Consider the following 14,586-nt stretch of genomic DNA (forward strand, 5'->3'; position numbering starts at 1 on the left):
CCAACTTGGGGTGGGGCCTGAATAGTCTTTGAAACGGTGGCGCCGGCTGCGGGAAGATGGCTGCTCGGCCGCGGAGGCATATTTCTCGGATTGCAGAGCAGCCACGGGGTGACTTCTGTGATGGGACTAAGAAAGCGATTAATGAACCTTCTTTTGCGACTTCCATGGAGTGGGACACGCAGGTGGTGAAAGGGTCTTCGTCGGTCGGCCCCGCAGGGCTGGGGTTGGAGGAGCTGCCGTTCCGCCCGCGGCTGCCGCGATGGCTGCAGCCCGAGAGGTGCGCGGTGTTCCAGTGCGCGCAGTGCCACGCCGTGCTCGCTGACTCTGTGCATCTCGCCTGGGACCTCTCGCGGTCCCTCGGGGCCGTGGTCTTCTCCAGTGAGTGAGCGCGGCGCCTTCTCACTGGGTGACTGAGAGCAGCTGGGAGGAAAGCAGGATGAAAATTTGGAAGGAACTTAACTCCTTTGCCAGGAGTAGGGGGGCGAATAACTTTTTACGATATTCGTGACCATGATGAGCCTTTCTGACTGAGAGAGGTTTTCCCTTTCAGTGCCCCACAGGTAGTCATTCTGACCTGTGTTTGCCTTTTAGGAGTCACAAATAATGTAGTTTTGGAGCCTCAGTTCCAAGTTGGCGTTGAAGGTTCGCTCAAAGGCAGGTACGTACTGAAAATTCCAGAACTGTCTCTAGTTATTCCCTGACTTATTGTGGTTGAAGAGCGTGGAACCGACTTGGACCAGAAGTTTTTTCCTATATTCCACTGGGAGAAGTGTCTGTTTCGTTCATACAGTGTACTTGAAGAATGCTCCGTTTACCTGATTGTCTTGTACGAACTTGATGTTTTAATGAAATGGCAAATATACTTGTGTAAAGGTTTTAAGATCTTCTGAGGGCCACATTTCCCTCGTGGGTTGTGCAAGTGAAGTGAATTTAAGAAAATTAGGAGGGGAAAAAAGGAGAAAATTACCTTGAAGTGAATCACTTTTTATAAACTGCAATACTTTGACATAAATAGGACATATACACTTGCATTAAACCTGGAATTTGTAATAAACTACAGCGGGACTAATTCTGCTGTAACCTAGGAACCTGGAGAAAAACACAGGTTGAAAGTTAGGTCCTTAAATACTGCCTGGTGAACTTTGCATCGTGTCTGTACTGTGATTTAGAAGTGACAACAAAGTACTCAGTGAATTCAGTACAGAGCTCCTCAATTTTCAGTGTTGGTTTTAACAGCAAGACAGTTCATTTTGACCATTGGTTGGTCCAGTTTTAGTGTTAAATAGAGTACGTTTAGGAATTCTTAGTTGCTGTACTCAGTAACCAGGAAGACTTCTGTAGCTCCTCTTTCCCAGCTGAAAGATTGCTTATCCTTCCAGGAGTGTCTTCCCACCCAAAGGAAACTGGGAAGGAGTGGTGGCCTGCTTGGAATTGGTTCATTTGGGGCCCGAGGCAGAAGCTCTTTGAATATCTTCTTAGAGAGAAGTACATCTAGCTAGATCTGTGCTGTCCAGTACTGTCACTTGTCACATGGTGGCTACTGAGCACTAAAAACGGTGGCCATTCTGAACTGAAATATGCTGAGTGCAAAATACACGTAAGATTTTGAAAACAGTCGAAAACATTGAATAATTTAGAAATATTGATTACATGGGTTTTGCTGTTGTTGATGTCGTTTTTTTGTTTGTTTTTGGCCCCACTGTACAGCTTGTGGGGTCTGAATTCTCAGACCAGGGAGCACATCTGGCCAGGGCAGTGAAAGTGCCCAATCTTAACCACTGGACCCCCAGGGAATTCCCTTGATTACATGTTGAAATGATGTCTTTGAATTTTGGGTCACATAAAATATATTAAAACTAGTTTCACTTGTTACTTTTACCCTTTTTTTTTTAAACAAGACTAATAGAAGATATGAAACTACTTACGTGGCTTGCATTCTTATAGACAGTACAGATCTAGATGGCTTTTAAAACACTGGAGAGAAAGTTCGATGTATTTACGTTTTTGAAATAAGGAGAGCCATGGGATTCAGCAAGAAGAGATTTATTGTCAGGAATTGGTTCACTCGATTATGGAGGGTGAGAAGTTCCAAGAGCCATGGTTGACAAGCTGGAGACACAGGAAGGCCAAAGGTTTAGTTCTAGTCCAAGTCCACAGGCCTGAGACCCATGAGCCAAAGGTGCGACTTCCAAAAACAGTATTGCGTGTGTAGTGTGGGACTTCATCTACCAATAAGTTTAGTGTGTTTGTTCCTTGGTCCTGTTTAGTGTCCATTGACATGAATTTGTTTATTTTTAGCCATGCAGTTATACTTTATTAGTACTGTTTTACTGCATAGTATATTATGTTTATACAAATAATTTTTCCCTCATTGAACCACTCTAAATCGCTTTTAGTACATGCACGACAGTTAATTTTTTCTTACAACATTTCTTTGTAATATTTAGATTTGTCTTATATACTAGCAAATAAGGTCAATCAGTTACTCAAATGGTTTAAATAGAACTAAAACCACATTTCTTTTAGAGGATAAAGGAAAATAAAGTAGATGACTTGCTAGGATCATAAAATTTCTTTCTTTTTCATTTTGTCTGGGAAATTGTTTTTGGTTACATCTGCAAAAAAATCCTGATTTGCATTCTATTAATAAATTGCTTAATAAGCCCTAGTCAACTTGATTGTTTTACTTCAACTGCAAATTGGCTTAATGGTGGCTAATTTATATGGTTATGTGTAGTTTTGTATGTTTAAATGTTAATCTGATTAGTTAGCTCTTTTTCTGCTTTTCAGATATAAATTACTTTTGCAAAGTGACAGTTGTGTATCCATGATTGCTTTTGTAGCCAGAATTCACAAAGTTATCTGTAATCCAGTGTTCTTGCCTGGAGAATCCCAGGGACAGGAGAGCCTGGTGGGCTGCCGTCTGTGGGGTCACACGGAGTCAGATACTACTGGAGTGATTTAGCAGCAGCAGGGTGTAATTAACCTTTCTTGAATGTGACATTTCTTCAGTCTCATGATTCCTGTTACAGTCTAGCTTTTAGTAATGAGTCCAGAGATGTTATTTTGTATTTGTTCCCTGATTTTCTTTCTTACTTATATCCTGTTTTTTTTCCCTCCAGCACTTACAACCTTTTATTATGTAGTTCCTGTGAGATTCCCATTGGTTTCCACCTATATTCTACCCATACTGCCCTGGCTGCCTTGAGAGGCCACTTCTGCCTTTCCAGTGACAAAATCGTGTGGTAAGTAGACTTAGATTTTCTTCAGCAAATAAACTTTAGAACATTTTCCAGAAAAGGCAGAATGTTTGTATTAGAGAAGATGCTAAAGCCAGGTGCTATACTGCTCTTACAAAAAAGATGGCAATGGGACCGAAATAAGTCTCATAATACATGACTATTATAAATGTCTCATAATACTACTGTGTATTAATAATCATACTGTGAGGATATTCTTTCATTCCAGGAACTTTTGGAAGGTAAGTTTTTGCAAACTAATGCTGTGATAGACACTTTTCAAGTTCGTGCGCAGCCTCTGTTTGCCTCCTACAGTGCAGGACCTTGTGGCTATATCTGTATGCTATGTGATACTACTCCCAGGTGATGGGATCAGAAACAGACCTGACCTAAGCTAGGTCAATCAGGATTTCTAACCCTAATAATTTGAAATAAAAGCATAAAGACATTGGTCATCTGTAGATGGTGTAGGTGCTGCAATGGGGAAGTGAAAGCTCTTGGTTTGAGGTAGATATTTTATATGTTGTGTGTATAAATGCAGAGAAATTTTGTCTGCAGAAAAAGAATGAAGCAGATAAAGTAAAAAATAATTATCATGTGGCCTTATAAAGTCAGAAAAAGTTCCCTATTGGTTGTTCCTTCTTATTAATTACTTTAGATATTTCTTATATTTCTAATTATAAATTCTACTTTTTGTTAAGCTTTTCTGTTATTTCAACAAATTGAAACATCTGTCAAAGTCTTTTCATTATCATTAGAAACAAAAACAGCCAGTGAGGTGCTATGCTTCCCTCAATGTGTTTTTAAGAAAACAGGCTTGCAAATGTGGAGGAGCTGAGATTTGAGTGTATGTCTTAACTCCAAAGCCTGTTTTTCCATTCATAAAACAGAAGTGTCCTTCTTCTCTTTTTTTAATGTGCTTTGATAAACCCCTTTATCATGAGGTTGTTCAGTGCAGATTTTTAACAGGAAATATGTTCTTGAGATGGATTGGGATTTCATTTTCTTTCATTCTTAAATAATTTTTATTTATTTAGAATTAGGTTTAAAGATATGAGGAAAAGTATCTCTAAATGTATGCTATTAATAACCTCAAATCTTTTTTAGAAATAGTTATAAGGAATTACTTTAGCACAGTTATAATTGAGTTTTTGCTTAGGGAAGTAACCTTTTAGTAACAAAAAAATTTTAATATAAATTTGAAAAAACATTATTTTAAGTAATGTCTTACGTCTTTAAAATGAGGAACTGGACTCAAAGGTCAATACATTCTTTTTGATTAAGTGGAAGTCAGGAAGACACAACATTGGTAATCAGCTATAGTCCAATATAACATAAAAATAATGAAAATTTTAAAAAAAGAAATTAGGAAAGTACAGTAGCCTGAGTCTGGGACTGTGATACGTCTATGTCTGTGGGTATTGGAATGAATTTGGTTGCTAGTAACAGAAAACGTAAGAGTGGCTTTAAGAACAGGGTGGGACAGTTGGCTACTCCAGGATTGTCCTAGTAGCTCAGCCATGACAGAGCTGTGGGTTAGTATCGCTGGTTCTCATGGCCTTTTTCTCTTGGATGCTGCAGGTGTTAAGCATCACATCGCTAAATAGCAGCATCCAGAACTGGAAGGAAAAGGATATGGAAAGTGTGGGAATGCAGGGAATAGGTCCCTTAAGCTGGGAAAACAACTGTGTGACAGTAGGGAATAAGATTTTCACAGTTAGCCTAGAACAGTTATGATTCATCTCTTAGGACTGGGCACACTGCTGCCCTAAACAAAATCTGGGTTCTGTTAGCAAGAAAGCCTTGAGGAATGGCTGTTGGGTAGGCAACCAGCAGTATTTGTCACAATGTGATAACTTTCCTTCTAACTGTGCTGTAGTCTACTGGTGGTGTGTGAGGCCTACACTCATTACAGTTATTCATGTGACCCTGGTTTTCTGGCTTTAGTTTGTCCTGGGATCATTTTGACTAGTGGATTCTGGGCTGGAAAAGGGTGAGATGAGGCATAGTGTCTCTCTGGTGACTTGGTAATTGAGAATGTTTTTCCTGTGAAATACATTATGAATCTAGAAATGGGTATCAGGAAGAAGGCAATCTTTGCTTGACAGGTATTGCAAGTTTGTTTCCTTAATCATCATAACTGTGGTATGGTACTAATGTTTTCTCTTTACACTTTCTATCTAGCTACCTCTTAAAAACGAAAGCCATAGTAAATGCATCTGAGATGGATCTCCACATTGTCCCTCTACCAGAAAAGGTTGCAGAGGTAAATTTTCATGATGGTTGTGTGTTTTCTTTAATATAGACAGTTCCTGATAATCTGTACCCATGAACTTAGGGATAGTGAAATGGTGGATACACTAATAATTCTTTGTACTTGGTTTGGCCTTCCTTATTGAATCTGTGATACAAAGCAAAATAGTGAAGCCGTATTGTCAGGTTTGGTTCAGGAGGAGATGGAGAGCTGCTGAGCTCCACATTCCTATTCTTCCTTTCTGTGCTGGGTGTGGACTGTCATCCTTCATAAATCTGACCTCTTTGCAAGTACCTTACACTTAGATATCTCGGAGGAAAGAGTGTTGAAAACCGTTATAAGGATTCTTATTTAAATGGGTTTTACTAGTGTTTGATGGTTTTGAGTTGAAGAAAGCAGGTTTGTTTTGGTAGCTTGCTGACTCATTCTGAATAGAATTTGGCTATTATTTTACTACCCTCAGAAGAACCACCTTAGAATTTACTGTTGGTTTTGTTTTTAGCACTCTTAATAGTTTATTCCTTGGTAATTATACATTTAGTAACCAGGGCATTTATTTTTCAGAATTTAAGTACTTTCTAGGATAGGAGAACAGTGTTTTGTTTTTTCTTTTTTGCACGGTTAATTAAGCTTATGAAACCATGTTCTAATCCAGGAATTGGCCAACTTTTCTGTAAAAGAGCAGATGACAAATATCTTAAGCTCAACCATGAAGTCTCTACTTTTCAATTCTGCTATTGTAGTGCAAAAGCAGCCATAGACAATATATAAAATATGGATATAGTTTTCTTGGAATAAAACTTTATTAAAACAGATGGGCAGCAGGTTACCCCACAGTCCATAGTTTGCCAAACCTTGTTCTGAGCAACTAAGTTGGTCAGCAGGATCAGTAAATACTGTAATTAGAAATAATCTATATGGGAGAGAACTTCTGAAATGGCCTGAGTAACTCCATGGACCCCCCTCTGCAACAAAACTGCCAAAATTGAAGCAAATGACAAAGAAAATAGCTACCTTAAGTCTGTGGAAATTTTCTTCAAGGAATAAAGGAAATGAAGAGATATTCAACAAAGTCTACAAAACCTTGGTAAGAGCAGTGAAAGCCTGTGGCCTTAGAGCCACAACCTGCTCCCTCCCTCTCTCCCCTACACCTCCAGCTCAGAGGGAGAGAGACTTCATCTGGGCAGATATGGCCAAGAACACAGGGATCCTTTTCCCCTAGCTCTCAGCTTCGGGCTGTGGTATCTTCCCAAGAGGGGCAGGCTAGCTATCAGCATTTTTCATTAGAAGCTCTATTCTAGGCAAGAACAGGCATCTATAGTCTGCAAGTTCTGCCAAAGCTACAGTAGGCTAAAAGTGCTAGCCTATTGAGTCCCTTGCTCCAGCTTGCTTGTAAGGCAGACACTTCATGCTGACAGAGGCAAGCAGAAAAGACCAGAAGCTACCTCTATCCAGGATCCTGCTGGTAAAGCAGAGGTATTGTTCTGAGAGACACTATCTCCACCCCAGCTTGAGAGCGCATATTAAAAGGCAGATTATTTTTTTAAAAAGTGGGGGGGGGGGGCCCTGTGAATTTCTTCCAGAGATTTAACTTGATTTGGAAGAGTATGGACATATTCAAATCTAAGGATGCTGCCCAAAACAATGGAGATTTTGTTGGTGAGCAATTAAGAAGACTGGTAGTCTATATGAACAAAAAGGTAAACCTTAGACAAGTTAGAAATTTATAAGAGGCTTAGGGAAACAGACAGCTAAGAAGAGCCCTCTGGGGTTAGAACAAAAGGAGACTTAAAGACTACCCATAGAAATGGGCTTGATTTTAATTGGATTAGCTAGGGAGCAATTTATGTCCCAGGGCACTGTCAAAATAGATCAGTCTTGTCTGTGGAGCCCAGCAGGCTCCACTGTAGCCAGCCAGGCTCCACTGTAGCCCGCCAGGCTCCACTGTAGCCCGCCAGGCTCCACTGTAGCCCGCCAGGCTCCACTGTAGCCCGCCAGGCTCCACTGTCCATGAGATTCTCCAGGCAAGAATACTGGAGTGGATTGCCATTCCCTTCTCCAGGGGATCTTCCCAACCAAGGGATCAAACCCACATCTGCATCGCAGGTGGATTCTTTACCCACTGAGCCATCTGAATGGAGGTAGGCAGGTGTTTAATATCCCAAGTTGCTATAATATATTATCTGAAATGTTTGTTTTTTGGGACTTCCCTGGTGTAACGGTTAAGAATCTGCATACCAATGCAGGGGACGTGGGTTACATCCCTGATTTGGGAAGACCCCACATGGTGCAAGGCAGCTAGGCCCATGTGCCACAACTCCCGAAGCCCAAGCACTCTAGAGCCTGTGCACAGCTACTGAAGTCTGCATGCTCTAGAGCTGGAGCTCTGCAACAAGAGAAGCCACAGCAATGAGAAGCCCGCACACCATAACTGGCTCACTGCAACTAGAGAAAGCCTCCCTGTGGCAACAAAGACCCAGACAGCCAAAAATAAAAATGTCTGGTTTTCAATAAAATATTAAGAGATGTGCAAAAAAAAAGTATGACCCATACTCAGGATAAAATACAGGCATCAAAAACTGAAAAGGCCCAGATGTTGAGACTTTGCAAACGAAGCCTGCAAAGCAGCAATTAAAAATATGTTGTTGTTTTTAGTTGCTAAGTTGTGTTCATTCTTTTGTGACCCCATGGATTCTAGCCCACCAGGTTCCTCTGTCCATGAGATTTCCCTGGCAAGAATACTGGAGTGGGTCACCATTTCTTTCTCCAGGGGATCATATTGGAAGGTGGATTCTTTGCCACTGAGCCAGGGAAGCCCTAAAAATATGTGCAAAAGGGTAAAGGAAACCATGCTTAAAGAAGGAAAGGAAGGTATGGGGCTTCCCTGGTGTCTCATTGGTGAAGAATCTGCCTGCCAATGCAGGAGCCGTGGGTTCAGTCCCTGGTCTGGGAAGATTTCACATGCTATGGAGCAACTTAGGCTGTGCACCACAACTACTGAGCCTATGTGCCGCAACTACTGAAGCCTGTGCACCCTAGAGCCCATGCTCTGCAATAAAAGAGCCACCACAATGAGAAACCTGTGTACTACAACTGAGAGTAGCCCCTGCTCTCCAGAACTAGAGGGAAGACTGTGCAGCAAGAAGACCCAGCACAGCCAAAAATAAATGAATAAAATTTTTTAAAAAAGAAGTAAAAGAAGGTCTGATGAGTGTCTCATTAAATAGAGGATGTTCCTAAAGAGAGAGAAAAAAAAAAAGAAAACCTAAATGGAAATCCTGGAATTGTAAAGTGCAATAAATAACTGAAATGAAAATTTCAGTAGAGTGGCTCAACAACACATTTGAGTTGACTAGAGAATCAGCAAACTTGGAGACAGATTGATGAGATTTGCAATCTGAAGAAGAGAGAAAAAAGAATGAAGGAAAATAAACTAGCTTAAGAGATTTGTTGGATACCATAGTTCAGTTCAGTCGCTCAGTTGTGTCCAACTCTTTGCGACCCCATGAATTGCAGCATGCCAGGCCTCCGTGTCCATCACCAACTCCCGGAGTTCACTCAGACTCATGTCCATCGAGTCAGTGATGCCATCCAGCCATCTCATCCTCTGTTGTCCCCTTCTCCTCCTGCCCCCAATCCCTCCCAGCATCAGTCTTTTCCAATGAATCAACTCTTCGCATGAGGTGGCCAAGTACTGGAGTTTCAGCTTTAGCATCATTCCTTCCAAAGAAATCCCAGGGCTGATCTCCTTTAGAATGGACTGGTTGGATCCCCTTGCAGTCCAAGGGGCTCTCAAGAGTCTTCTCCAACACCACAGTTCAAAAGCATCAATTCTTCAGCACTCAGCCTTCTTCACAGTCCAACTCTCACATCCATACATGACCACTGGAAAAACCATAGCCTTGACTAGACGGACCTTAGTTGGCAAAGTAATGTCTCTGCTTTTTAATATGCTGTCTAGGTTGGTCATAATTTTTCTTCCAAGGAGTAAGCGTCTTTTAATTTCATGGCTGCAGTCACCATCTGCAGTGATTTTGGAGCCCCCCAAAATAAAGTCTGACACTGTTTCCACTGTTTCCCCATCTATTTCCCATGAAGTGATGGGACCAGATGCCATGATCTTCGTTTTCTGAATGTTGAGCGTTAGGCCAACCTTTTCACTCTCCACTTTCACTTTCATCAAGAGGTTTTTCAGTTCCTCTTCACTTTCTGCCATAAGGATGGTGTCATCTGCATAGCTGAGGTTATTGAGATTCCTCCCGGCAATCTTGATTCCAGCTTGTGTTTCTTCCAGTCCAGCGTTTCTCATGATGTACTCTGCATATAAGTTAAATAAGCAGGGTGACAACATACAGCCTTGACGTACTCCTTTTCCTATTTGGAACCAGTCTGTTGTTCCATGTCCAGTTCTAACTGCTGCTTCCTGACCTGCATACAGATTTCTCAAGAGGCAGGTCAGGTGGTCTGGTATTCCCATCTCTTTCAGAATTTTCCACGGTTTATTGTGATCCAAATACCATAAAGCATGCCTAAATATGGTTCAGTTATGGGAGTACAAAAGGGAGAGGAAAAAGAAAAAATGTTCAAGGAAATAATGGTTAAAAACTTCCTGAATTTGATGAAAAACAGTTTACATGTCTAAGACCTTGATAAACCTCATTTATCAGGTAAGATAAATTCAGAGAGAACTATAGCCAACAGACAGCAAAAATGTTGAACACTAAAGACTAAAAAAAAAAATCTTGAAGTAACAAAAATGATTCATTATGTCCAAGGGCACCCAAATAAGACTGATAGACTCTATAGTGACCTGCTTAAGCAGAACTTCCCGATGTATTTTGAATATTCTTGTATCTTGAATCATAAAAAGTAGATTTGTGCTATGTCAGAAATTAAGTTGGGTGTTTTTTTTTTTACTAAGACTTATCCATGATAACTTCATGCAACTGAGTAACACCACTAAGTTTGGTTTTAGATATGGCTATTCTAAGCTAGAAAAAAAACCTACTGAAAATCATCTACCAGAAGCATCTGTGCTAAACCTGACAACCAGAGCTACCTTTGAAGACCATTAGCAATTGAAGACAGACATATGTTACTGTAAACAAGAATTTAAAAAATTCTTGCTGCTGGAAAAAAGAGGGAGAGAGTCATTAATGCTTCTGTCTCCACAAGCTTTCTGATTGTACTTTATTCTTGTCTTCCCAAGTTTCGGAGTTAACACTAACCTTGTGATAAGGGCTAGGAAAGAAGGAGACCAGAAGTAGCAGTGCTCAGCATCAGTGACTGGTCTTTTTTCACAGGAAACTTTGTATCTGTCACTTTACTGTGCTCTAGGTTTGTTGCATAAAGTTCTTTCATAATAGAACAAATGTACTTATGAAATGTGTTGTAATATTACTAGCTCCCAATCACTAGTTTTAATCTGAAGTGGCTTCTAGAATCAGATTGAAAGTTAAAATTAAGATGCCCTGACATCTATATTTCTCTTCCCAGCTGAAAGAGAAGATAATCTTAACACATACTCGCTTAAATTCACTCATGAAAATTCTGAAGAAAGTGCCTCCTGACCAGTCCAAGCAAACAAAGTAATTCAGAATCAGAGGTTGAGTATCAGAAGCAGGCCTTCTTGCTGTCTTCAACAATAGGTGCTGTTTGATCACTTCTCAATAAACATCGACTTCAAGAATGGATAGGAAATGTGATTTATTATGTTTACCTCTAGACTGATTTTCCAAGTGATTTGTGAAGATGTTTCTAGAAGATGAGAAACAGGAGACTTCTGTCCAGGTTTCATAGCTATTTGTCTTAATTTATTTTGGCTTCTTATCAATTTCATAATATTTATTTTTGAAAACATTCTGATGGCAAATTTAAGAATTAAGAGCCAATGTCCCATGAATGCTGTGATCTAAAGATGTATGAGTGGCCTGAAAATAGAGTTGTACTTCTGCTAATTAACTGTTATTCCTACATGGAGCAATTGTCATATGAATACTGAGAAATCATTTCTTTCTTACATGAGATACAGGTACATATATATTCTGTAGGTAATGTTCAACAAGTTAACTCCATAATATATATTTATCTTTACCTTTTCAGTTGTAAACTGAAAAGAATAGTAATAGGATAGTAATGAAAAGAATGATAAAAACACCAAATACTCACCAAATGCTGTTTTCTCATTATTTTGCTTTATGTAGCACTGTGGTTCAATAGCTTCTCATATTATTCATTTAATAAATAGCTATAAAATATTATGCTAGCTGCTAGAAATAAGCGAAAACCACTCTTCTGTATCTTTGGAGTTAGAGATGGACATTCGAATAACCACATGAAGGCATTTAAAGTTACAACTGTAGTAAGGGTTTTGAAGAAAAGGGACATAGAAAAATAAACATATAGCAGGTACCTGACCTGGTTCCGGGGTCAGGGAAGGTCTTTCTGTTGAAGTGTTTCAGCAGTGGTCTGAAAGATTCAGTTCAGGTCAGTTGCTCAGTTGTGTCTGACTCTGAGACCCCATGAATTGCACCATGCCAGGCCTCCCTGTCCATCATCAACTCCCAGAGTTCACTCAGACTCACGTCCATCGAGTCAGTGATGCCATCCAGCCATCTCATTCTCTGTCGTCCCCTTCTCCTCCTGCCCCCAATCCCTCCCAGCATCAGTCTTTTCCAGTGAGTCAACTCTTTGCATGAGGTGGCCAAAGTACTGGAGTTTCAGCCTCAGCATTATTCCCTCCAAAGAAATCCCAGGGCTGATCTCCTTTAGAATGGACTGGTTGGATCTCCTTGCAGTCCAAGGGACTCTCAAGAGTCTTCTCCAACACCACTGTTCAAAAGCATCAATTCTTCAGCGCTCAGCTTTCTTCACAGTCCAACTCTCACATCCATACATGACCACTGGAAAAACCATAGCCTTGACTAGAAGGACCTTTGCTGGCAAAGGAACGTCTCTGCTTTTTAATATGCTATCTAGGTTGGTCATAACTTTTCTGAAAGATTAGTAGGAGTTAATAAGCTGATAGAGGGAACGGCTTATATGAGGGCCCAGTGAGGCCCCTAAAAAGGCACGTAGGAGTTGTAATAGTGTCCAGAAACCAGAGGCTGCAAAGCCGTATTGGCCTCCTGAAGGATCTTTGTTTTTATCCCAAGAACAATGAAAAGCTCTTGGAAGAATTTTAAAGGAGGACGCCCTATGACAGGATCAAATTTTCTTTTTCAGAGTCTCATTGTGTTGTCCTGTGAGCAATGGGTGAGAGGTGGCAAGCAGACCCAGAGGGGCTGGCACTAGTAGTCAGATGATACAGCCAAGGGTGGCGTGCAGACAGGGTAACATGGTTCAGACGTGCCCAGTAGGTTTAATAGCAAGTTCTTTTCCTTTTTGACTGCATAAAGGATATTTTCCTTTAAAAATATTTGAGAAAGAAAATTCCGACTTGCTTTATGCTTTACAGTTTGCAAAATTTGGTTAAGTAAGGAGGAAGCCTCTGGCAACAAACAGTACCAGAAAAGCTCTATTCCTGAAGAATGAGACCCAATAGTCTCTAGTGATTCATCCTGGGGTTTGTACTGTGTATGGTATGTCTACCTGAACATATTTTATCTAAATTAAGCTCATCTTATGTAGCTATTTTAACTTTGGATTTGTTTTGGTAAACTTTCAATGGAAAATTAAATGCTTAGACTTGACATCTAATCAAGATGGTTGACTTTAAATTTTTTTCCCAAATACAAATCATATGTTTACTCTAGAATCAAAGTCAGATATAGTAGATGTGTGTCAAAGTAAAGGGTAAAGTACACTCTTCCTTATATTTTTGAGAGGCACAGTAGAGCAATCTGGGAGCCAAATGATTTGGATTCAAATTGTGGCTTGGGTACTTATTAGCCATGAACTTAAAGAATTAAACTCTTCTTTTAAAATAGGGGTTAAAAGCTAACTAGGACTACAGTGAGGATTAAATGAGTTAGTGAATACATCTAATGTTAATTAAGAGTAGTGCTTAATAGTAAATGCTCAATAAATGCTAATTATTATAACTTTAATTCATGTGGACAGACATAATAGGCAGTAATATTTTCACATTATTCTGCAACCTGCTTCTTGTATAGCACATGTCACAGCTTTCTATACCAGGCCTCAGCAATTACTTAACACTTCCATATGATTCAGTCATGAATGCATCAGTATTTAACCATTCCTATACTGGACCCTCGTACATGTCTTTGCATATCTGTCCAGGTATTTCTGTAGGAGTGATTCCTAAAGTGGAACAGAGTCAAAGGGCATGTTCATTTACAATTTTGGTATATGCCTTTTATAAATGTTGTATTAATTGACACTCACAAATGACTGACTTTTAAACAAGCCTTAGTGGTATAAGAGCTCCTCTGGGAAGTGTAATATCAATGACTGGCTGATATTAACAGACTCTGTAAAGATATCATTTACCATTGTATATGTGTTAAATAAGAGTATTTTCAAAATTCCATGTACTTAAAAGACTTCCCTGGTGGTCCAGTGGTTATGACTCTGTTGTGCTTCCACTGTGGGGGACATGGGTTCAACCCCTGGTTGGGCAACTAAGATCCCACATGGCATGTGGTGCACCCAAAAAGTATTTTAAAAAAAAAAAAAATCTATGTACTTAGAAGAACAAAAAAATTGCATATTGGAGGTTTCCAAGTTGTACACTTTCAAGCTCCTCAGTTAATGGCAGAAACCACTTCAATTTTTGTTAACTCCACCATCTAGCATAGGACCTGGGAGCAGAATGTATCACTGTGTTAAATGAAGTCTCAGAAATCAAAGAAACTACATTAGTTGTCACATCACAAAACCCACACAGCTGTTCTTTGTTAATAGCCAAATCTCAAGGAAGCTTGTAACATCTACTTTCTAAAATTTGAAATAACTCCTTTCCCCTAAACCTACAAGGTATCTTAGTGTTAAAACCTCTTTAGTTATTTAACTTTTTAAAGTTAAATATAAAAGCATCTTAAATGTTTTATATATTTCAGATAGGATGGATTATCTGCAATAATTTTATCATTACTGAACTTAGCTCACTTATTTCCTTACCAGAAACTA

General features: G+C 39.8%; 1 protein-coding gene across 1 annotated transcript; it reads left to right on the forward strand.

The window, feature by feature from the left end:
* On the forward strand, positions 5-12,050 carry OIP5 (Opa interacting protein 5). Its single transcript, XM_005709403.3, has 5 exons — positions 5-378; positions 592-658; positions 3,123-3,245; positions 5,424-5,505; positions 10,990-12,050. Exons 1-5 carry the CDS (start codon positions 57-59, stop codon positions 11,083-11,085), a joined length of 690 nt encoding a protein of 229 aa, XP_005709460.2. The 5' UTR covers positions 5-56; the 3' UTR covers positions 11,086-12,050.

The sequence above is a fragment of the Capra hircus genome, chromosome 10 (genome assembly GCF_001704415.2).
Source record: "Capra hircus breed San Clemente chromosome 10, ASM170441v1, whole genome shotgun sequence".
Taxonomy (NCBI): domain Eukaryota; kingdom Metazoa; phylum Chordata; class Mammalia; order Artiodactyla; family Bovidae; genus Capra; species Capra hircus.

Excerpts from the sequence above, each read along its gene's own strand:
- OIP5 (XM_005709403.3), top strand. The coding sequence starts at position 57 with ATGGCTGCTCGGCCGCGGAGGCATATTTCTCGGATTGCAGAGCAGCCA. Across the intron at positions 379-591 it reads CGGGGCCGTGGTCTTCTCCA|GAGTCACAAATAATGTAGTT; the intron begins GTGAGTGAGCGC and ends TTTGCCTTTTAG. Across the intron at positions 5,506-10,989 it reads TACCAGAAAAGGTTGCAGAG|CTGAAAGAGAAGATAATCTT; the intron begins GTAAATTTTCAT and ends TTCTCTTCCCAG.